The 26,158-nt window shown below is 34.7% G+C and overlaps 1 protein-coding gene across 6 annotated transcripts in view; it reads left to right on the top strand.

The window, feature by feature from the left end:
* Positions 1-26,158, top strand: part of SPAG16 (sperm associated antigen 16) — a 779,129-nt gene that overhangs the window by 457,009 nt on the left and 295,962 nt on the right. For all 6 annotated transcript variants that reach the window (XM_032479927.1, XM_032479929.1, XM_032479930.1 and 3 more), the window contains one exon: positions 14,914-15,040. In XM_032479927.1, the coding sequence (XP_032335818.1) occupies positions 14,914-15,040 (127 nt within the window). The remainder of the gene's footprint in view (positions 1-14,913; positions 15,041-26,158) is intronic.

Below are 26,158 nucleotides of genomic sequence, written 5' to 3'. Positions count from 1 at the left end.
GAAATATTAATTACTTTTTTTGCAGTCTATCCATTCATAATTTTTCTGAGACCACTCAAAAAGATACTCTATATGGAATTTTTAAAACAACTGGAATTTTGTTACCTCACTCATTTTCTTCACGATGACCTTGAATGACGGACCACAAAAGTATACCTTGTAGGAATGGCAGCAGGTGGAGGGTTTTCTGAGCCTTTTCTTCTCTAAATCCTGCTGCTCCCACCTTTCTGTAGTTAAGCATCCTCACATTCCATTTCTTCATCTAACTGCATTTATTTCCCACAACCTGATCCTCTTGGTCCTCCTCCTTGGTCCTCCTTGTCTCCTGCTGCTTTGCCAATTTCTCCTGGCACTCCAACTAGTGGAGGTGTGACAGCTGTGAGCCAAGCCCCCAACTGTAACCTTATTTTAGACTGATGTAAAAGAGAGCATTAATAAATACAAAATTGGCTTTCCTCAAATCTTCAGTGCATGAGTTTTAAAGTCTTTTCTGCGCAATAAATGACAAAGTCATTGTAATCATTAAGTCAGTGATTCACCAGGGTGGAGGGCAGTACCATTCCCAAAGGGATGTTTTGATAATTCACAAAGTGTTTGTTCTTGTTTCAGTAATTCATGGGCACTGAAGTGGTTGGAGCCAGGCATGCCATACATCTTGCTCAGTAGGGCAGTGCTGCACAATGAACCAATTTTTTGTTTACCTCCTGACTTCCAGATGTCCCTGTGCATATTCATGAAGTTGAAAGAAAAAGGCAATTGATAATCCTTCTAGCACTTTATTTTTAGCGGAGGACCCAATTTCACATTAAAAATAAACCAAAGGATCGTTTACAAATTTTAGAAATTCAACTATTTTGAAAATGAAGGGAATATTTAATTAAATTTTTATTGAAACATGACCAAAAGTTGTTTACCATTGCAGAAAATTACCTCAGTGGTAGTAAGGTGACTTGAATTTGGGTCTCCTGGATAGCACACCTTAATAATTTGCATTTATGGGAGTTGCAACCATTACAATTCCATAGCTGTGAGCCTCTGGCTTCATTATGTATACTAATGTAGTTGAACCTAAGCATTTATGTTTTGAAAAACACAGTATTTTTTTACAAATCACTTGCTCTTTATTTCTTTGTACGTAATAGGCTAATATATTGATCTTTTAAATTATTATGTATTAATTTTATTTCAGTATAGTAGGTGGAGCATTAAATATATTTGTTTTTCAAAATGAACTGATTGATCTCATAGAATTAAGAATTACTGTGTGAAATAATTAAGCAGACTAGTACTAACTAACTGGGGTAAAAATTGCATAATAAGTTATTTGGCCGAACGTAAGTGTTAATTATATAAACCTGAAATCAAGATTCGTTGGGAATAATTAACACACTTATATACATCAATTGATATTTTTATCATGTATAAATGAAGTGATACACAAATGATAAAACAAAGTCATATGAAAGCTGGCCTTACCATACAGATGTCTAATAGGCATGTAAGTCACCCACGTCAACTTTCAACCTTGCTGATCAGTCATGTAATGAAAATGGTTGGCACCTGAAATGAGAAAACAATTATGTGGCTGTCGGAAGGGAGGGTGGCCATACCCGAAGGATGAACAAAATACACCAAGCAAAACTAACAGCAGCATAATGAGCTAAGAAGTGACAAGCACAAGCACAGGCAGATCGTGTTTTCTTGAAGCAAGCAGAGTTTGAGCTGCTTCACTGCCTCACTTAAACAGAAGAGTACGCTGTGCATGGAACCAAGAGACAGCTGACAGAGAATGACGCCCTGTAGGTAACAGCTGCTGCTAACACCCAAAGGACAGAGTTATATAGAAGATACTTATTTAAGTTTGCAATTTGTTAGGAAGTCTTTTTAGACCCGCTCTTATGAGTAGGAAGCAGCAGGTCAGTGGACCAATCACACAGTGCAGAAGTTGTTGCCATTTTTATATGATTCAGTGGAATAGCTGAAGTCATTTTAATGGGACTAATATACTTGCACAAATATAAATGCATTGCTGATTGTGGTTGTTCTTAAGAAAAATATACATTTAAACACTAAACTTTAACATTAATGTGTATTTTTAATGGCTCTGCCCTACAACCATATAAGTATTCAATCCCAATTTCTGTTCTGGAAATTGGGCCCAAATTGAGTCCAGTTCAAGGTCCAGGCCAAAAAAAGCAGGGGAAATCCAGCTTTAAGTTAAAAAAGTACTGATTCCATAAATATCTACATCAATTTTTAAGAAAGATACGCTTAATAGGAATACAATATTTTCTCCCATAAAATCCAGGTTTTAGTTAAGAAAAATACTGAATCCAAAGATAAAATATAGCCAAAAATAGTATGTGCTTCTTTATTGAAATGCTAGTAGTTTTAAATTCTTGACATGAGTAATTGGATATCATACATGAATTTACCAAGGAATAAAATGGAGGTCATAAAATGTACAGATATGACAGGACATATTTATAACCTCATGAAACAAAATGGCATTTTGATATCTTAAGCTGGCCACTTTCCTTTATTTGTATATGGGTCCTCACTACAAAGTTCTGTCCCAGACTTGAACACATCACATATGAGAGGCAAAAAGCACATAGTAGATGGAGGTACAAGTGATATTATGTTTATGTCTCATCTTTAACTTGGTAACATTCTGTCACACAAGCAAGGCGATGATTATTATGACTGTCTTCATTATAATCTGTAGGATCCTGCAGAACTTTTCCAACAGTATATTCAGATCCTAACTAATCAGTTTGTGGTGGAAAAACAGCAGATGGAAGTTAAGAAAAGTTACTGCAGTATGATGTTGTGAAGAAAAGCATGTGTGCCTTTTCCAAATTTGGTTTAATATATATTTTTACAGATGGCAGTTTTCTTTGAAAACATTAATTAGTTCAGTTTGTATGATTTTATGAGGAGGAGGTATGAGTAGCCATCATGGTGGCAGTAAAATGCAGTGAGCCCTGACATTTAATTCATTGTAATAAAGAGGAGGAGCACACCCCAGGTGACATATCTTAATAGACTAGTAAATGAATGACCAAGAAAAGAGAGACCTTCAGTTTCAGTATGAAATGTAGAGGCCATTGAATAAATGAAATGGACCTGAGAAAGCAGATTATTTAAGTATTCTTTAAAATCTGCTACATCAAATCATTCTTGTAGTATTTAGCTCTTTCTGACCAACAAGAGGATCAAAAATTCATTAATTACTTTGTTACAGATGAAAAATGAGATCCTTTTAGAAGACATGCCTCTTATGATCCAGCTATCATTTAGTTAGATGTTTCAGAGAGAGAAAATCATTTTCAAGTAATTCAGAAGACTGAGGTACAAGTGGGAAATAATTACTATTCTTACTATTAAAGTATCTTTTTCCCTTCACTGAATCTGAGACAGATCTGATGGATTTGCTTACACATTCATGGCTGCTTTTAAGTGCCCTGATTCTAAATTTTGCTCTCCTTTTATCAGTTACAACATAAAGGTTATACTTTACTTAAAGATATCAATAGAGAAAAATTATTTCCGTAATCAAGAACAGATCCATACCCAGACAATTGACATACAATTTAAAAGTTATTACAAGGACCTGCATGACCCTGAATATTTATTTTCCCACCCACTTGCTCTCCTATTTGTTTCTCTTCTTACATGGACTAAAATTCCTGTGATTAGAATTATTTCTTTTGTAAGAAAAAAATAAAGGCTTTATTACGGTTTTTATATAGCATTTATTATGATATTTAGATGGTAACTATTAAAATACACTCAGGGAGAATGGGCCCAAGAGAAATGGGAGGGAGGACACTAATTTCAAAGCCTTCTCATGCATCCTTCTCATTTCAGCAGCACAGATTAATTTATTAAATTTCCTATTTGCTTACCAAAGCCTGACCCAAGAATTAAGAAGTGGAAAAGCTACTCAGTGTAAATGTGTGTTAGAAACAAAGGAAAAAACCCTAGTGGATTTGGTGAGCAGCATGGACTATCGCCAGGTAGGTTTTCATGGAGGAGACGTCCAGGAAAGCCTCGGGGAAGCATCAGGGTGTCTGGTAAAGCACGTCTGGAGTGTAAGAGGCCATGGATGTACTCATGGTGTAGCTAGAAAAGACTCATTTTCCTCCGCTTAATTTCTCTCTCTTTCTGCCACGAATAACATGTATGGCACAACTGAAGTTCCCCTGAGAGGCTTAAAATATTTTCTCACATTTTTCTTTACCAGGGGTTCTGTCCTAATTCAGACATTTAAAAATGCTCATTTTACTAACATTTTAAAATCACACAGTCACTGCAAAACCGAATTAGTGAATACAGAATCATTGCTCTTAGGAGAAATAGAGGGTTAGTTTCCCGCAAGCTGATTCGTCAGTCAGTCAGTATGTAACTTTGTTTTGCATGTGTTTCTGTTCAAAGGCACCTTATTTAATATATATTGTTAATTCATTAACATTGTGTCAACAGCACTACAACTCATGCATGAATAAAGCTTATCTAACACATTGTGTTCTCCAGAAGTCATATCACAGCCTTCTTGCACTCAGAAACACTGCACTCAGGGGCCATTTTAAATAGCAAAATCACCAACATTACGACACACACACACACAAAAACCAATAAAGATGCAAAAAAAAAAAAAAAAAAAAAAAAACAAACCAGAACCCAAAACGTGGCACTGAATAGACTGCAAAAAGGACACTGCTTAAGGTATGAAATCTGAAACAAGAAGGCATAGCATCGCCTAGTTGGACCTCAGTGGAAAATGTCCATGTCAGGTGACTCAGTTTTATGGCCACTCTGTGCATCTCCATGTGTGCGAATGCCTGCAGGAACACTGGCATGTTATCAGGCAGGCAGTTCACAAATAAGAAACCTTCAAATAATGAGGACAACTGAAACTACAGTGTTAAATGTATGGACTGTTTAGATATAGAGTCATTTACTTTTTGTCTTTATTCATTTGCCCCAGGTTGCCATTTCAGTATTTGGTCTTTTATTTTATTTTTTTCCGTTGTCCAGTTTACTGCCATTTACCATCAAGAGTTCACTTTTTTCTCACTCTTACCAGTGTGCACCTCTCCAGCCTCTTAACCCCCTCCCTGTGCTCACGCTCTGCAAAAACAATTCAGTGACTATTTAGCAAGTCTGAGTGAGGATCTGAGGTGCTGTGAGTCCCCAGCTCTATTACAGTTATTTTAATTGTTCATTCTTTGCTTTTATTCCCTAAATCCTGGGTGCATCCTGGGTATTTGAGGTTGCCAGGAATCTTCCCTTTACCTACGTGAAGTGGAATTTTATTACCATTTGGGGGTTAATTCTCAGACTGTGTGTTTATTGTCAAGGAATTTGGCCAAGAACTTTCCTTGTCTCAGAGCTGTGGCCTATTGATGATCCTTCCAGGGTGAGACGCTCAGACAACATAATAGATTATTTTTTCACAATAGATTATGATGACCTTTAAGATAGGGCTTTTGGCAGACTTCCTGGTAGATTTTATTTAAGTACTACTCCCTCTACTAAATCTTCAGTTGAATTCCATGGTCACAAAGAAACTATTGCACACTAAAGGATTTTATATTAATTGTACAAATGCAAAACAACATTAATTAAAATGTTCTTAACTTTTTTAAGTCAAAATTTGAATGTCACTTGAGGACTTTGCTTTACTGAGGTGCAAATTCAGATGGTTTTTAAAATAGCTTATGTATAAACTTTTAAAAATAAGCCAGGGGATGAGCAAAATCCCTCACTGAAATGGGATGTTATGAATTGTAGCATGAGGGCTTAAATAGGTTTCACTTATGTTCATGTTGGGCTTATTAGATTGAGGTATTTCATAAAGAACTTTTATTTCAAATAAGCCCCATGATAAATGTTATCATTGTATGTTGGCTCACTTATATAAATACTATTTAAAATTTGGGTCTTACTGAGATATCTTACTTAATACGATAATGAATTCCAGTACTCTTTCAAAACAAGGATTTTTGACCCATTTTCTTCATATTCACTTAAATAAATATATATATACATTGCTGCTGCCTTTTATAAATGTTTCATAATTCCATTAACCACATTTTGTTGATCTGTAAGTCCGTAGAAGTCTGAAATTTTAGAGATACAATTTCATATCCAATATTAGTGGTGTTAAAACAGACACACCAGAGGAAATAAAACCTTTAAAATTTAATGCTTCACAAAGGAAAACTATATATTAAAATACTGCCCTGTTACAAGTTACAAATGGGAAGGAAATACATTTCAAATGAAAACTCGTCTGCTCAAAAAGAGTAGATAACTTTGATAGTGAGTTGAAAGTAAGATCAGAGAAATAGCCACTGTTCTGTTGCCAGAAAAGTAAATTCAACTGGGGGGGGGGGCAAGGAGAGAGTATAGAAGAAACAAGAAGAAGTAAAGTAAAAGCAGATGATGGGTTAGTTACTAAAGAGTTTTATCTTGTGAACTAAGTTTTCCCTACAAAAATGAGAGGAAAACAGCAGACAGGGCAACAGAGGGAAAACTGCATCAGGCTTCAGTGTTTACGTTTTTGATGGAAATGTACCAGTCATTTCCGTCCCTTGCAGCACTGTCATGCTCCATCACTTTAGTCCATTTTCACCTTGCAAGGAATTCTGAATGGTCCTTCCTTCTTTGGCAGCTAATTAATCTCTCACAAGCCTGCTCTTGCAGCCTGTCTGCCTGGAATGCCCCACACCTTAAACCAGTGACTTGTGAGCACATTTCTTCCCCCCTGAGCAGTTCTTTCTTCCTTTAAGCTTTGTGAATACCCAGCCTTGTCTTTTCGTTTGGGAAACTTATGTGTGCTAGAATTGTGCATGGAAAACCACTCCCTATATCCCACCACCATAGCTGAACGTGCTCTCAAATAATTGAATTGGGTTTTTATTGACAACAGACAAAGCCTGAGTATGAATTGTGAATGTGCCCAGTATTTTACTAATAGTGCATCTAATACGTAAGGACACACATTACTAGATTATGCATGTTCTGTTATGTGTATTTGTTAGATCTTCATTGTGATGAGACAGATATAATCATATTTATACTACTGTTGCATTTGTCTTAAAAACACTACCAAATTTTGCAAATAGCAGACTTTTTAGTTTTTTAACAAATTCTGAGTGTAAAAACAAACAAAAAACAAGGTAAAAGCAAAATTATAGGTTGAAATGCTTCAGTTAAAAAAATTTTTTTTCAGGTTTATTCCATTTAATAAACACAGCCATTTATTTATTTATTTATTTGTTTGTTTGTTTGTTTACATTTTTTATTGAGTTATAGTCATTTTACAATGTTGTATCAAATTCCAGTGTAGAGCACAATTTTTCAGTTATACATGAACATACATATATTCATTATCACATTTTTTTTTCACTGTGAGCTACCACAAGATCTTGTATATATTTCCCTGTGCTGTACAGTATAATCTTGTTTATCTATTCTACATTTTGAAATCCCAGTCTGTCCCTTCCCACCCCCCACCCCCTTGGCAACCACAAGTTTGTGTTTTATGTCTATGTGAGTCTGTTTCTGTTTTGTATTTATGTTCTGGGTTTTTTTTTTAGATTCCACATATGAGCAATCTCATATGGTATTTTTCTTTCTCTTTCTGTCTTACTTCACTTAGAATGACATTCTCCAGGAACATCCATGTTGCTGCAAATGGTGTTATGTTGTTGGTTTTGATGACTGAATAGTATTTCATTGTATAAATATACCACTTCTTCTTTATCCAGTCATCTGGTGATGGACATTTAGGCTGTTTCCATGTCTTGGCTATTGTAAATGGTGCTTCTATGAACATTGGGTTGCAGGTGTCTTTTTGAAGTAGGGTTCCTTCTGGATATATGCCCAGGAGCAGGATTCCTGGGTCATATGGTAAGTCTATTTCTAGTCTTTTAAGGACTCTCCATACTGTTTTGCACAGTGGCTGCACCAAACTGCATTCCCACCAGCAGTGTAGGAGGGTTCCCTTTTCTCCACAGCCTCTCCAGCAATAAATGCAACCTTTTAAAAACTTACCACTAATGAACTGCTTATAAATAGCAATGCTTAATTTTGTCACAGATGGAACTATATTTTAATGGTAGCTCATAGGATGTTATAAATATTGTTTATTAATATTTTGCTGATGCTGTTACTATCTTTTTTATGCAGTTATTTGTATTGCTTTATTTTCCCCCATGTGTTTTTCTGTTAAATCTTTTGTGGATTTTTGGTGTTTGTCTATTTGTTTATATTTCTTTTCCTTTTTAATTAAACATAAAAGACTTCCCAGCAGCTGTGTAATGCATGCTTTTGGAAAGCAGAACATATATATGTGAATGGTACAGCTATTCCAAATATTAGTGTCTTTGTCTAGCTATGAAGATGCATGTACTTGACCCATGCATGTTTGGGAGATGTACTTGATAAGAGAATAGGATTGCTATAAATATTCAATTATTCACAGAAATATGTATTATGAAGTATTTATTGTGTCCCACGTATCAGAAGAGTGAAGCCAGAAGGAAAAAGTGTTCTGGCAAGCCATATTTATTTTTGATTGTTTAGCCAAGGTAATATATACAAACAGTGAAACAGGCAGTTATTAAGTGTTCAATTAGATGGACTACTCTTTTCTTGTGTGTTAAATTTAGAGGGAAAAAAATATAAGACATGTTTTGTAATATATTAGAAAAGTATCAAAATCAATCATAATTTCTGAGTTCTGGACAAATGTATATACCTTTAAAACTGATGAAGGTACAGACCATTTCTATGCCCAGGAAAAATGTCCCTGTTCATCGAATAAAAGCCTGCTCCCCATAGCAAATGTCATCTGGTTCCTGTAACCATAATTTTATGTTCTGGAACTTCATATGAACTGAATCATGTAATATATAAGCATATTTGTCTGGATTTCATTCAGTGTTCTTGAGATTAAGTATATTGTTGTAATAATCAACGTTTTATTATTTTTAATTGCAATGTAATAAGAGTTAATATGGTACCACTTCATCTAATATGTAGGGACCTTAAAACAATGTAATTCTGGGTTTGCCCCATCTTTGTGATTTTACTGTATTGGATTATACCTCTGTATCCTTAAAATAATGTCCAGTACAATGATGATATTTTTATTTTAGTCAGTTGTCTTTTAAAAATTAGAAAAAGGTGCCTTACATTTACCCATATATTTATCATTTCAGATGATGTCATTATTTTCTCTATAAAGACATTTCCATCTGGTGTCATTTCCATTCAGTCTGAATACCTTCTTTTCAGTATTTCTTGTGGGAAAGATCAGCTGGTGATGAATTTCTCAGCTTTCATTTATCTGAAAATTTGTTTCATCCTCCTTCCTGAAGGTATTTTTAACTGATTATTAGATTTTCAGCCCTTAAAAATGTTGTTCTGTTATATTCTGCCTATTATTTCTGTTAAGGAGTCAGTTGTCATTTGCATCGTTGTCCCTTCCATGTTATGTTTCTTTCATTGATCATGACTTTCAGATCTTTGTTCTTTATTTTGCTTTTAGCAGTTCTACTATGATGCACTTAAGTGCGTTCTGTCTTTTATTAATCATGCTTGGATTCTGCTGAGTTTCTTGGATCTGTACACTGGTATTTCTCATCAAATTGAGGAACATTTTAGCCATTACTTCCTCAGAAATGTCCTACCCCTTTTCTCTCCCCTCTTTCTCTTCATCCCCAGCCCAGAGACCCAATTATTCCTGTGTTAAGCCATGTGATATTTCCCCACTGATGTCTGAAGCTCTGTCCATTGTTTTTCAATATCTTTTTCCTCTGTTCTTCAGATTAGGTAAGTTCTATTGATCCTGCCAATGTTTTTTTCTGCAATTTCCAATCTGCTATTTTGCTCATGTAGTAAACTTTTAATTTCACACATCATACTTCTTCTTTTTTATAGTTTCCATTTATCTTCTGAGATTCTCTATTTGTACACCTATTATAACTGTTTCTTTAAATTCTTAAACATCCTTACAATTTATGGTCGAAGTCGAAGTCTTTGATTACCAACATTTGATTCGTCTTAGACTCTGTTTCCACTACTGAGCTTTTTCTTGATTGTATGTCACATTTTCTACATCTTCAGATGTGTAGTAATTTTTAAAATTATATGCTAGATGTTGTTAATAGCAAATTGTAGGGAATCTATATTAGGTGGTCTTTCTATAAAAGGCACTGAGTTCTAGCAATCAGTTTAATTATAGGCAGAACATGTTTGCCTTTTCAGGCTTAGTTTTGTTCTTTGTCAAGACAGCTCTACTTTGGTTGTGAACTTAATTCATATACCTGATCCTTACTCCTATGATGGGGAATGTCTGTAGTCCCAATTAAAAGTCTAAAGTGCCCAGTGAGTTCCCTCTACTCTGGTTGGGATAAAGTCTAATGTCTCCCAACAGTGCCTCTGGGTATCGTCGTAGAACAGTCAGCCACATGGCAGGACATTTCTGCTAGGGCTTACGGAATGTTATTTTGTAGAAATGCCATTTAGACGTTGGCCAACGATTCATATCAAATCCCCACACAAACTACTGCCACTTTCCATACAGCTCCCTTTTCTCAGGTACCCTTCACTGCAAATTCCAGGCACATCAGCATCCCAGACTATTCTCACTACCCCTTGGCTCAGTGAGACTTTAAGCCTACTGGGTTCTACTATTATATTTGATAGCAGGGAAGTGCTTCCAGGTTAGGGAAGTCATGGAGCTCACAAATTTTTTTCCTTTGCTCAAGGATTCCCATCCTGTGCTGTGTTTAGTTCAATGCCAGAAAATAGTTGCCTTATATGATTTGTGTCATTTTATAGTTGCTTACTGTGGAAGGAGAAGTACCGTACTGGTTACTTTATCATGGTAGCACAAATCCTTACAAGGCATTTTTATTGTTAGATAAAGGAGATTAAAGGAGACTGCCAGAGGTGAGGCAGGTTGAAGGGGCAAGGGGTCAGGAGACTTCAGAGTTAATATAGAGCCTGTGACTTGAGGGGTTTTGCAACCAGCTACATCTATACTTTAAAATACAAAATTGAGGAGAGATGAACTTCACAAATCAAGCCAGTAACACACTCAGTAAGAAGTCTTTTTAGAAGATGACAAATCTGATTAGGAATTAGAGATAACCTAAAGTCCAGTTCTCTCTTTCTGCTGTTAACCTTTAGTAAGTAGCTGTCCCATAAAAAGATAAATCATAGTAAAATGAAACCAACCCAGAACTTATAATGAATTGCAAAAATTGAACAGTCAATGAATATAAACCAAATTCCACTGAATACAGTGCAAAAGAAATTACTAAAGTTACCAATAATTCAGACAAAAAGTCCTCTATATTTTCAGAGAAATTACAGAAATGCTATATTTCAAGTTGATTTTATATAATAAAATAGAACATCAGAAAAGCTAAAGTATTTTATTATGATTTTATAAGACACTAGATGCAGTGAAAAGCAGACTAAGAAATATTAGGAAAAAAATGAAGTAGAAAAAATAAAAAGATTTTTGATTACTCCCTCTACACACACACTCACACACCATTGAGAATGATAAAGAACAGGTGTGAAAAAGAAATTATATAGATAGGTAGATACAAGGATTAGAGAGAGTATTAAATGTAGAGGAAAATGAGACAAAATGAAACACAGCTGGTGTTCCTAGGGGGGGAAAAACAGTAAATGGAAGAGAAAAATATAAAAGATATAGTGGAAGAAACTTTATTAGAATAACAAAGGTCCAATATGGAAATTGCTATCAAGTCATGCCATTCTGAAATTTCTAAACTTCAGTGTTTGCAAAAGAATCGCTAGGGCTATGAACGTAAAAAGCAAATCACCCACAAAGGAAGTTAGCCTGGGAATGGAGGAGAGATTAGACTGGCCTCAGACTTTGCCCCTGGTACGAGACAGTGAAATATTTCTCCCAAACATCTGAGGAGAACTGGTGACCCAAGATATTACAGCCATTTAAAATTATTCTTGAAGTACTGAGTTATCAAGAAAATATATAAAAATATGTGTTCAGAGGATTAATTTAAAGAGGTATTAATTGAACACTAGAAGGATGTGGGCACTAAGCAACTCTGGGATTTGTGATTACTGCTCATACATGTGTTATGATTTTTGACTTTGTAAGATTAACAATATGGTTTCAAAAAATTGGTAGCAGATTAAAAATATGGGAGAGATTATAATGTGTTTACTTCCTTTTTATACTTTTTATATTTGAAAATATGATTAAAATAATATACTTAATTTTAATATTTTTCTTAATATGAGGATGTCTTTTAGAGAACGATATCTGATATTAATAATAAGATATTTACTTGACTTTCAGCAATGCCTTTAATTCTGCTTGTTTTGTTTCATGGTTAAATCTTACATAATTTAATAATTTACTACATTATATATGTATAATTCTCATTTTTCTATGAAATCACTGTCTCTCTCACTTTCTCTTTCTCTTTATCTCTGTCCATAGAGTTATATCTGGAGAAATTACTCCAAAAGTAAAGATAATTATTTCAATACAATGGGTTTTGGACTATACTACCTTCAAAAAAATGTTTTGTACTTAAATTTTGACAAACGTTAGAACACAGCCAGTAAAATTTGTACATAAAACTGTAATTCTTTAAAAATAAAAGAAAATAATTTATCCTGTAAGTTTTAGCACCTACCTCAAAAATAATGTCATAAATAAAATCTGAGCATACTTATAATTATTTTTGAAGGTTGAGGTATTAAATATTTTAGGCTTCAAAACCATATGGTCTCTCATAACTATGCAGTTCTTCTATTGTCATGGGAAAACAGCAATAGACATGTGTAAACAAATTGACATGTTCCAATAAATCATTATTTGCAAAAATAAACAGCCAGCCCATGGGCCATGGTTTGTTGACCCCTGATATATATTGACATTTCATCAACTTCAATGATCAAAATATTGTCAGCCTCTCTCAGATACACTGAGATAAAGAAACTGATACAAAATGGCCCTAATTAATGAATGTATTGATTTTATTTCCTTGTACTTGATATTAATTACTACAATACGTAACTTTGATATGAAAAGCTTCAATCAAGGGGATTGCCACTGATTAACTTACATACATCTCCATATACAGATAAATCTTAATATCTTTTGACTTCTCAAAAATGCTAACATTTAAGTAAGGAGGAACAAACTTTGCTCCTAACAGTTCTTAGATGCTGTGCTTAGTTTGACTTTTTCCCTTCCCTTTCACATTTATAACCTTGGTCAGAAATCCCAGAGTGTAGGGGCTAGATTGGATCTCTCGGTGCATCAAATTAAGTGATCTCATTTTCATAAGAAGGAACCTTACCCACTGAGATGAATAACTTCTCCATGGTAACCCTGCTAGTTCTTGTTAAAGGTAGGACTCAAAGCCAGTCTCCCAGCTCCCGTTGCAGGGTTTTCCCACTTCTCACTGTCACATACGGCCTGGCGTAAGCCAGAAAGCAATCACTTGATCAGAACTGAACTCACTGGTTATCGTATTAGAAATGTACTTATCTTGACTCCTCTGTTCTTAATATTATTAGTTCTTAGTATTATTAGTTATTCCTGCTTCTCTTTCTCTATTTTTAAAGTAGGTTTGTGAATAAAATTAATTAAAAGTCATCAACAACACAGAAACAGACTCACAGACAGTAAACAATTTTAGGGTTCCTGGAGAAAATGGGGCAGAAAGGGATAAATTTGGGAGTTTGAGATTTGCAAAGGTTAACCACTATATATAAAAATAGGTAAAAAACAAATTTCTGTATAGCACAGGGAACTATATTCAATATCTTGTAATAACTTTTAATGAAAAAGAATATGAAAACAAATATATATATATATATGCATGACTGGGACATTTTGCTGTACACCAGAAATTGACACATTGTAACTAACTATACTTCAATTAAAAAATAAAAACAAAAAAACCTAAATAAAACAAAGCAAAAGGCAATCAAACATTACAAATGAGAAGATATACTTCTCCTGTGTATATATCCTGCTTCATTAAGAAACACTTCTCTCATAAAATGACAAAAGGCAAACTGTGGTTGCTTCTCCTTCTTAGTTATTTCTAATCATTTAGCCCAATGAGTCTCAGACATTAGCATGTGTCAGAATCACCTCGAGAGCTTGTTAAACCACAGATTGTTGGGCCCCAGCCCCAGGGTCTCTGATTCAGTGAGTTTAAGACAGGCCTGATTTGTATTTCTGAAATGTTCCCCAGGGCTACTGATGCTGCTGGTCCTGGTAAAACACTTTGAGAACCACTGGTTTAGATTCTCATCCCTAAATGCAAATTATAACCACCAGAGGAGACATTAATTCATAGTCTTGCTCAGGCTCCATCTCAAACCAAGTGAAATAGAATGTCTGGGACTTGAGGCTGAGAATGTGCTAAAAGCATCTCAGGTGATTCTAATATGCAGCTACAGTTGAGGAGGGGGAAAAAAACAGAAACTGAACAACTTAAAGAAGTTTATCTGGCCTTAACATGAGTGCTTTCTCAGCATATTCCTTTATTAGATGGGGACAATTTTTAAGTAGTCATTTCATAGTAAGGCATAAATGAGATAGTATAAAGATGGCTTTATCAACTGATTTTATAAATTGAAGGTAATTTAAATTTAGTCAATTTTATGCCACGAATTCTATAAAGTGGTTAGAATATAAAGTGATTGTAGAATTTTCCTTATAAAATGTTCTTGTACATTTTAGCCATTTATAAAACTACTTTATGCCTCAAATACTTAAACTACCTTTATTAGCATTGCACAGATAGCGTTAGAAACATATAGGTGCTACCTCCTAAAACTTTTAACTCTTAATTTTTCTCTATACAGTGAAAGATGCAGATATACTTTGTATGGACATACAGATTCTGTGAACAGCATTGAGTTTTTTCCTTACTCCAACATTCTTCTCACGGGTTCTGCAGATAAGACCCTGTCCGTATGGGATGCAAGAACGGTAAGCAAATCAACACTTTTTCCTGATTTCGATAAGTTGTCACTCTTAGTCACTTTTCAGGTACTAGGTACAACTTATAAAGCAATTGTACAGGGCCATGTAGGGTAAGGGGATGGTAATAGGTTTCTGTTTACAAGATCTTGTCTATGTACTACTCTGCCTCCTAAATGTAGGGACTATAAAAATAATGTAATTACTTTATTAAACATTAATGCAACAATTATTCATTGAGGTAGAAACTCTGCTGGTAACAATAACTATTACAGGGAAACACATAGTGCCTCTACTAAGGACTTTGTAGCTTGGAAAGGAAGGAGAAATGAGACTCTTTTAATGCAAAGAGATATGTATCAAAATGGAAAAATACATAAGACACTGGGGAAAAGCAAGGAGAACCCTCATCTGTCTAGAAGAGTGTGGATGGTTTCTAAGAGGAGCTGTGCTTGAGCTGAAATTTGGAGGGTATCCCAGGTAACCTCAAGAAGGGTGAATTCTAGGAAAGAGCAGTGCATGTACAAAGCCATAGAAGTGTGAGGCTAGGAAGGTGGACCCGGGAGTAACAATGTGTATGAATAGAGCTAAAGGAAGAAGACACAGAAGACAAGCAAGAGTATCAGATAGATAAGGGCAGGATCAGGAAGCTTGACTGAAATTTTATAGTGTTTCAGAGGGAATCTGTTGAAGGAGGTTAAGCAAACAAGGTAACATGATGGGATTTGCCTTTTAGAAAGGTTAGCTTGATAGTAGAGTAAGGGAGTCGGTCTGACTGAGGGGGCTAGTGCACCAGGCTGTGAGAGGATGAGAATGTGAACTAGGATATTGTCTGTGAGAATAAAAAGGAAAGGATGGATTCAAATAAGGGGTTTAACTCTCAAAATTTGGAGATTGATTAGAGATGGAGGTTATGAGAGGAGAAAAGATTTAAAGTGACCAACTGTCCCAGTTCATCTAGGACTGAGAGTTTTTCTGGGTTCCAGGGTTTTCAGTGCTAAAACTAGATAATCCTGGATTACTGTGGCTTCAGAAGTGAATTTGACGTGCAGAAATAGAGATAGCATGCGGGGAGTACATTTTCAAAGAGTTTGGCTGGGAAGAGGAAGAGGAGAAAAGGCTGTATCTCTAGGATCAAATAACGGGCCCTCCATGTTCAGATAGGAGACAGCATGTTTATTTGCTTAGAGGTAAGAGCAGGGGAAGAGGGACTGAAGATCAGGAAAGAGAAGAGGTTAACACAGCTGACTGAGCACACACTTTAGTAACCCGAGGAATGCCAAGATATGCAAAATAGGGTCTCCATATTTGTTCTTAGCGAACTTTGATGGGGATTATCAAGGAAACTAGGACCCTAGGAGACTACAAAAAGAAATAAATATCCATAGTTTCTGGTTCTTGGGTCTAGAGAAATGCACCTTGTAATTTTTCCCATTGATCCTCCCATGACTGACATCAGTAAAGGAATATTGTGGTGAATGTACAGATGGTTTGAACAGGGTCCCAAATTCAACATGGGACACCTATTTAGTCCTCTGAGACAAACTGATTTAGGATAAGTAGAGAATAAGGAGTTCTTAGGTTCACATATTATAGAAAAAAGCTAATGTTGGAGTTACAAATGCCTTAGACTTTCTGAGGAAGCAGCAGTCAAGGGGTTTTGTGGGAAAAGTGTATCAGACATGAATTAAGACTAAAATCAGAATGATTTTTTGTTGGGTAAAAAAGTCCCACAACCTCCTTCTTGCTTTAAAATAGCTTAGACCCTGGTGCAGCAGAGTTCATTCCTGCTAATGGAGCATCAGTGGAAAAACAAGATTTTCAGCGCATTTAAGTGGGTATAAAAGCAATTGGTAAAGGAAGGCCCACAGAGAAAATATTAATTTAGCAGTGACCTACATTTTATGCTCATTTTCTTTTGATTTCAGATTGTTTTTCCTCTCTCTCTCAGAATGTTGTAACTGAATGTTCTCAGAAAGCATGTCTCTTATTTATTTTCTCTCCTGTGAAAAACTGAAGCACTAATGCTTGGAAGTAAAACTGCTCTTATTAAGAGAAGTTGCCTCTCATGTGTCTGCCTTAAATGCATAGAGTTGTTTATTGATGGTGACCTTCCTACCTGATGTTGGAAACTTTGTATTCTAGTCTTATTTCCAGTGGTCTTTCTGAGAACAGGAGAAAGGGATTCAGCACAGCACCGGGCCTTTAGCATACTGCAAATAGCATTTGAATTGAATGTATGTCCATAAAAAGGTGGTATTTCTTTAATCAATATAAACATTTAAAATTGGTTAAAGGCAAATTAAAATTAATATTATTAATATTTTTATTGAATTTTTATTATTACTATGCATGCTAGCTTTATATTCATTAATGCTAGGGAAAAGACTCTAAAATATTTTGGTATAAAGGAAATGTTATTCATAATTAATGGTAAATACATCAATGATTAGAAATAAAATTTACATAGTTTCTTTTCAAATATTTTCAAGCCAGATGGTAAAAAATATATATTTAAGTTGGTATCTATATAAAGTAGAATTAACATGTAAAATAAAGATAAATTCATTTAATTTAGGTTATTAATTGTTAGACAAAGGTTTTTTACTAAATATTGTTATAAAATTCTGCAAATAATATATGACAACAACTCTAGAATTAAACAGAATCATTTTACTTAAGTTGTATTAGGCAATTCTGGTGAGTTTGTTTCAGATCTACTTCATTTATTTAAAACAAAACAAAAACCTAGGAATAGCCATATTTTAAAAAATTCTTATTTTATGCATAATTTTAAAAGGGTACATGTTGTCTGTTGTTTATATATTAAATTATTAGCTGTTTTATATAACAATGAGTTGTGATGGAGTTAAAAATAAATTTATTTTTATAGTTAAATATTATATTGAAAAAAGTAACCAGGATATCTATAGTTTTTTTCTGTATAGTAGTAAGAACATTCTGATATAGATATTATTAGATTTGTAACATCAACTGCATCTGTAATATTCCAGTATTCTTCCTCTTTATAACTTTTATATCATGTTAATTCCTTGATGAATGGTAAACTGTCAAGTTATACTGAAATTCTGAACATAAAATGAGATGAATGACTTCCTTCTCTTCTTAGTAAAGCAAAAGCAGAACATTATGCCACTTCAGTGTGATCAATTAGTATTGAGACATTTTGTAAAATATTTTTTGATGAAACATGAAGATGACCAGTGGATTATATTCCTATAAATTAGTTTTAAACCTCTTTCTCCCATTCTCAAACATACACTAGTTTTGAATCATTAACCTAATCTAACAGTTTATTGTCAGGAATAATGAACGTGGAGACCTCTAAGTCAATTGGACAGATCGGCTCTGAATTTTGTGGGAGACAAGGAAAGGAATATATATCTTTATAATTACCAAATGGTGGCTGTGAAATACCTTTCAGTTTGGAAATTCATGAAATTGCTCTGTTTTATAGGACTACATGCAGAGTATTTTTCCTCAAAGTTATGCAACAGTAAAATTATTTTATGAAAACTGAAAAATGAGATTGTAATATTGCCAGAAAACGATGTATAATGTAGTACATTTAATGAAAATGTATGATGCTCTTTCAAAAAGCAACATGAAAAGTTCAACTATACATTAGTAATTTAGAAGCTCATTTAAAAACATTCAATGAGATTATTAGTCATTCACAAGTCCAGTGAAAATAGTAAGGCTTTAGAATTTTTGGGGGGAAAAAAAAAAGAAGGTGCTTACTGTACAGTAAAACATAGAATAGAATGAGTAATACACTTGTGAGTTGTTCAGAGCTGGGCTGGTGACAGTCACGGTTGCTGACATTTTGTCTCTTATGATGAATCAGACACACAGAGTTCACAGCCTGGGCTGCCTTTGGTGGCCCTGCCTTGCTCCCTAGACTAACTGCAGGCATCCCGTGTTGTCCCGACTTAGCTGTAGCCAAGATCCAGTAGTTGGTCACTATGAGTTCTTATAAAGTGAAAAAATTAAGAACTCACCAGATAAGTTACTCTTGGGTCCTGTGTGGTGCCTAAACCCATGGTCAGCTCTACAGTTCAGCCTGCACCTTGCAGAGAGAGGGCTGTTGGATTCCTCAGCTGGATCTGGGGAACTCTCAAAGGAGCCTCATGTTATTCAGAAACCAGAATGTGGGAGCAAAGGCAAAGCTTGTACCTTCTCTCTCTAAGTTTTGTTCCTCAGCCGCATTCAACTTAGTAATATTCACTAAAGATCTTTGTGCCAGGCAATATCCTGGGTTCTGAACTGTTAAGTATGACAGAGTCCCTGCCCTCAATGAGCATGTGGTCTATTAGGGAGCAGACATAAAGATAAATTATCTTAAAATAATGTAGTAGTTGATATATACTCAATATAAACTCAATATAACTATAGCTTTGGCTTTTTGTGCCAAAGCTCACTATTCCAAGAAGTGATCTCGTGAACAACATTTATTGAATACCTACCACGTGCTATCACTTTACCTGTAATAGCTATGTAACACATAATGGAATTGTCGTCGTTATCTGTATTAGTAACTGAAATAACAGAGGCTCCAACCTCAATTCTATATTGTTATGATACCTCTAATCGCAGTTGGTTCTCACGGGAAATTAGAATATTGTTAAAATGGCACTTCTGTAAGAAAAGATGATTCACTGTGCTTACATTTTCAGAAATACTGGCTTAATGCTGTAATTCAGTGCTTCACAAGTCAGATCTATGCTTGGTTTTAGCAACTATCAGAGCTACAAATGACCCCTCAGGAAGACACAAAACTCTGAAGAAAAAACAGTGCGTCATGGTCTGTAGCTATCAATTTGGATACTGGGTTTTCAGATTCATCCAATTAATGCAAAGGCATTTTCGTTAAAATTTTGTTAGGCATTTCTCTCACCCTGAGGTTGATCATTTGGTCTTGTAAACTAACTAGAAGTTATCAAATATTTTAAAACCAAGTAGGAAATTCTGTTCCTACATTTTTTTAAAGAATTTAACTCAAGAGCTTTGAAAGGTGATTGCCCTTAGGTAGATTTGGCAGGGGAAACATTTCCAAACAATTGCTATCAAATGCTCCTTACAGCAAGTTTCTTTTGCAAATGATTCCTTTTTTGTTGACTATGAAAACGTCACCTTTACTTTGATGGGATGATTAACTGTATTACTGTTTTTAAAAGTATCTTCTTTATAGCACACAGTTGACAAATGCTTGTCATCACACAGAGGGTCAACAGACTAGGGATAGTTGGGTTTTAGGGGGGAAAGCATATAACTCATCTTTAAGGTCAACTTAAAAATGCTTTGCTAAATAAAACAGTGAAATTCTGTGAGAGTATGAATTATTTTCTTAGTCACTCCCCAATTTATTACAAAAGATGATGAAGATTCTAATCATCAAAGGACTTATTTGAATAAAATTAACCAACTTAAAAATACCCAAAGTGTTCTAAACTGCAGTAACGTATTGCAGTTACACAAGGAAAACTTCACGGCATTGTTTTCCATCTATTGTGATGCATCTTACTCTGGAGACCTCAATTCGAAGACCTTAATGTGTATTACACAAATCCTATGCAAATCTTACTGCTCTCTCATTAAATAAATGCCAGCTTCCATCAGTTATTAAACACACTTTACCCTAACCATGTGAAATTAGCCGATATGTGCAATGATCATTTCCTTTGTTGTTGTTGTTGTTATTATTTTTAGCTAACTGACCTCTTCCTGCCTTCCAATAGAGAGTTTACTGCTATTCTTAAAGACTTACTTACCGTTCCCTAAAATGTTCCTCATGTTTGGCCCTCTAGATTAGGTACCCCAAGAAGCAACCAAGAAATTTATACCACAAAAAAATTTTGCCATTTTTTTTGGATAAAGTACTTAAAATGTTGAACTTGACAAATGAGGCATTTTTCCCACAAAAAGACAAACCTTACCAAGTTGCTGACTTTTTGTGTAATAAGTAGTGGCTTTGGTAATGTGGTACAAGCAGATATGTTTGAAAAATAAATGTATTTAATTGTATTTCTGTAGAATTCTTGGCTTAAATCCTATATTACCTTGTATTTGTGTCAGACAGTGTACAGCACAGTAATAGCACACAGCCGTTCTGCCTGGAATCAAACCCAAATTCTGCTGCTTATTAACAGTGTGGCCTTGGTCATCGTTGCTTTAAATCTGTGTACCTCAGTTTCTTCATTTGTAAAATGTAGATGGGATAGTCTCTATCACATAAAGGTCAAATGAAGATTAAATGATTAATCATATGAAGTGCTTAGGAAATTGGTGGATACATATAAGAACTTAATATATTTTATATATACTTGTAGCAGCTATCATATCATAGTTTTTTCCTACTAATACTTCTCTATCATGAATCTCTGAGCTTTGTCCTCTGCTTTCACAATGTAAGTGTTCAATATTGGAGGATGGAAAAAAGGGAGGGAGGCAGGGAGGGAGAGACCAAAGATCAGATGTTTTACTCTTTATGTAAAAGAAGCATTTTATCTGAAAAATCCACTCTTTTCTAAAAATTAAAAATAAGCATTAAAAAATAATAAAATAATCATATAGTAAATAAATCAATTTAATACATGGTTTCAAAAAATTGCTATAAGAAGAATGAAGGAGGCCAGCAGTGGGAAGATTAGATTTTTGTATCTGGTTATCAAGCTTTGAAAAAAGTCATACTTCAATAATGAAAATAAGGATTAATAATCACTGTCTATTTCTAACTGAAACATATGGATTAGTTTCATGAGATTATTTCAATTCTATAAGAATTAGAAATAATGCCTGCAGTTCATTTAAATTAAATCCAATAAACATACAAAGTTGTGGTGGAAGAGGGTATAAAAGTAAGCAAAATCCCTAATCAGTTGTTTAGGGCAACCTAAATATTCCTGAGAAGATAGTTCTTTATCTTGTCATAGTTAAGACACTACTTTGCACTGTCTTTTATGTTGAATTGTCTGGATTTGGTTGAATTCTAGGATTAGCGGGAACAATCCAAAAGAAAACTGTTAGGTGTTAACAACTCATCCTTTGAATAAAAAGAATATAGCCTAAATATTCTCAAAAATGTTTTTCCATGTGTTTGTGCAGTTTTTATTTCATGGCTAAAATGGGTTATTTGTATCAATTTGGAAGTATTTATATTATTAGGAAAGAAAGAAGCATCTAGGAAGGTACGAAATTTAAGTATAGTAGATATAGACAATTCAGGTCCTCTTAGGTTCTTTAATAATAGCTGTAATAAAAATAGCAAGCATTTATTGTGTCAGGCACTTTAGACACATGGTTATATTTAATCATCACAGAAACATTGCGAGTTAGAGACTGTTTTGACCATATTATAGCTAAAAAGCTGAGGACTTTGAAATCAGATAGATTGGAGTTTGAATTCCAGGTTCTGTCACTTACTGATTTTGTGTAGTAAGGCACAATAGTTAACACCTGTAAAGTTCAGCATTCTCTTTTTAAAATAGAAATAATAATTAAATTACAGTGTTAGCACTTGGAATATGTATTTGGAGGTCAAAAAAAATGGTTATTTTTTCCTATATTGGTAGCTGTGAATGCTAGTGGCAGGTCTTCTCATGATTTGTGGTTCTGTCTCTTTGGTTGATGGGTTAAATGATGCTTAATGAAATTGAACAATTCCATTACAGATTGCTTCACCCAGTGTTTTGTCTGTTGCTGTCACTTTCAAGAACTCAGTGGCTGTAATTCATTGCATCAAGTTCTAATTCCACTGTCTGGATAGTGTTTATTTGACCTATCTTGTCTGTAGGCTTCTAATTTCAGTTGAACATATGGAAATTACTTAGGAATAATCTTGTCACTTGTTATTTATTCTTTTATACATTGAACCCATTAAAGCTTCAGTACTGAGGGCTTGGCTGTACTTCAAGATGGTCTTAACTTTGAATTCATTGTAGTGCTACATGTTAATTATAATTTTTAGGTACCAGTGGTGAAACTAGAAATTAAAGGCAGCATTTTTGGCAAGTGTTTCTGGCATCCTACTGTGGTTGTGATCGGTCTAAGGTAAAACTACACCTGCTGTTATGTAGATCTACAGCATCAGAAAATTATTAACAATTAATTAAAGTGCATTTTTAATGAATAATCATGAATGCTCTATATAATCATTTTAACCATTAAGTATACTCAAGGCTTTCATTTAATAAAGAAAATACTAAAAAAAAAAAAAAAAAAAGAAAAGAATAAAGACAAACTGCCTTGTATACCCCTCTTTACTCATCAGTCCACAAATTACCTGGATTCTTAGTAAATTGAAATAAATCCAGACGTATTAGTTTGTGGCAGTTACATGTTCTATATTTAAAGGCAAAAGTCTCAAATGTAGTTGTACAAAAAGATGAAATTATGATTTTCTATAAAAGATACGTTGAAATGGCCATTTGTTTTTTATTTGACTACGTGGCATCCAAGAAATAATTTCTTTTGAGGGGAAACTGATAATGCATGAAACTTGGTGGGAGACAGGGATAAAGAGGTCTGGGTTTTTTTGTGTTTGTTTTTGTTTATTTTGTGGTTTCTAGGAAGTTAGTATATATGTATGCCAACCTAGAACTTTGAATTTGGAGAGAGTAATACAAAGACAGGATCAGGTAGGAAATTGTAGTTGCAGCTTTGTTGAGAGTCCACATTTACCAACAACAGTGTCCTGACCAGACTCCCTATCAGGTACTTGACAATGTTTATTGTTACTTAGTTCCCTTTGGTTCTTGCGCTTTTTCCTCAAACCTTAAAATTTTTGTCTTTATTTTTTTTTGTGAGGCAGATAGTTAACAAAGTAAGTTTCTGTTGCTTACATTCATGAATACTGAAGAATACATACATCAAAACTGAAACAGTACAAAATAAAGATGGTCTGTTAGATACCGAGTGAATGCAATGGAAACGCAACAGTAATCAACAGTAACAAGGGAACCTGTGAACTGGGGTATTTATGAAGACCTGAGAACCAAAGGAAAATCCTTAATACATAAATATGTGTATGCGTGTGTTTTCATCCTTAAAGAGTAACAAATTACTAAAATAACAATAAGGAATTTATTTCATGATAAAAATTTTTGAGCAACAATCAAAAATGTACTTAGAAGGAGTCATAGTCTTAAATGCTTTCATTACTGCTCAAGAAAGCCTAAAAATAAATTGCTACTTTACAGTATTTGGGATAAAACAATAAAATTAACTAAAATAGAAGAAAATAGAAAACAATATTAAAGCATAATTTAATGGGGAAAGAGAAAGTAGAAAATTTTGACATGAAAACTATTTCTTTAGAAAAGCCAATAACAAACCATACTTAGACCTGCTGTGTCTTTAGTTCACTATTATTTATTATCTTCTTATAGTTTATACCATTTCAACACTGTGCAGCTGTGTTTATGTATATGTGTGTGTGTTTAAGACAAATAGACTGACAGTTACTTTTTGAGCAAAGATAGGTTTATTTGGGATCAACAGAGAATTGCAGTTTGGGGTCTGCAAGCATTCCTTGCACAGCACGGGAAAGAGAATGCTTTCATAGAGGGGAAAGGAACTGGGAGGGTGATAGTAAACAGAGTCCATGGCCTTTCATTGGCTGAGTCGTTGCCGGGAAAGGAGAGCAGTCTTTCGTCATCTTGTGGGGCTCTGCTGTTGTCACAGGGTATGAGAGCTCCCCCATTTTGGTCTCCCAACTATATTTAATTGAGAGTTCTGTTATATTTTTACATTTCCCCATTTTAATCAAGAGCTTTCTCTGAAAGCATTGCTGATCAAGAGTCAGATTTACCAGTTTCAGAGGTTTTTTTGTGTTTTGGTTTTTTTTTTTTTTGGTCCCTAAATGCCAGGAAAGACCTTTCCTGTGTGTATTGTCCCACATTGGAAGGAAAGTATACATATTGGAAACCTGTGGATGTCACATTTGAGTAACAAAGGCAGGTAGGAGGGAGAACTCTCAAGCACTTTGAATATAAAGTCCATATATTATCAAGATTATAGACACTGGAGATCATCTGAAACATTATCTCATCATCAGAGGTTTGGCAACAAAATTCTTATAGGCCTGGTCCAGATGTCTTGGGAAAGCTGTCTCATCAGATGTAGTCTGCTTTAATTCCAGGAAATCTTTTCTTTCTGGTCACCAAATTATGTGCATTTCCAGTCAGGGTTCAGTGCTTTCCTTGGGTGAGTCATGTGAATCCAAAAGTTTATTCCTTGAAGTTTGGTGGTAGAAGGGTTTGTTAGTAGTATCTAATAAGAGCCTTTCCAGTGAGGTTGAAGAAAGTTTTTCTGGAGGTACCTTTTCTGATAGATGAAATCTCCAGGTTGCAAAGTGTGATGCTTAATGTCTTCATCTCCTGAGAGTGTACAGTAAAGAGAGTGCTCTGGTAAACCACGGTTATTTTTTAATAGAAGCAGTTAGGCCTTTGTAATTTTAGAGTGTCTCTCCTTTTATCAGTTGTGAGTCGAAAGAGGCAGAAACCAAGTGCATTGGATGTCCTGTGACTGTCTCAAAGGGTGAAAGTTTATGAGTTCCAGAAGGGGTGGATCTACGATTTAAAAGAATCAACAGCTATGCTTTTGGCCAAGGCATTTAGAGGACCTCTACAAACTTTGCCAACTGAATATTAATAATGCAGGTAATGCATTTCACTGAGCCAGAAGATTAAGGGCAGTAAGCGCAGTGAGAATGCTGTAAAACAGACAGTACAGACTTGCTGAAGTACCTGACCAGTAAGAGGGGGTCCTCAATCACTGTGAAGTTCAAGGAAAGTTTCAGGTAGGAACAGTCTTTTCCAAAATTACTTGAGCCACAAAAGAGTCAGTAGCCTATCTGCAAAGGAAGGCTTAAGTCCAGTGTGAAAACACAGAATTTTATATCCAGAAACAGAGGAAATTTGTATGAAATTCATTTGCCAGACTTCTGCTGGTCCATTAGGCAGTTAAAATGTCTAGGGAATGTACAAACAGGCTTCCCTGGGTTGCATTTTGGACAACTATATAGGTACTTTCTATGGCATTGTTAATGTTTTCCCACCAATACTGATGTATGAATATCATTTGTCAGTAGACCAATGGTGTAATGCT

Source organism: Camelus ferus, chromosome 5 (genome assembly GCF_009834535.1).
Source record: "Camelus ferus isolate YT-003-E chromosome 5, BCGSAC_Cfer_1.0, whole genome shotgun sequence".
NCBI lineage: Eukaryota > Metazoa > Chordata > Mammalia > Artiodactyla > Camelidae > Camelus > Camelus ferus.
The sequence above is the reverse complement of the archived record's forward strand: the minus strand, read 5'-3'. Positions and strand labels throughout refer to the sequence as shown.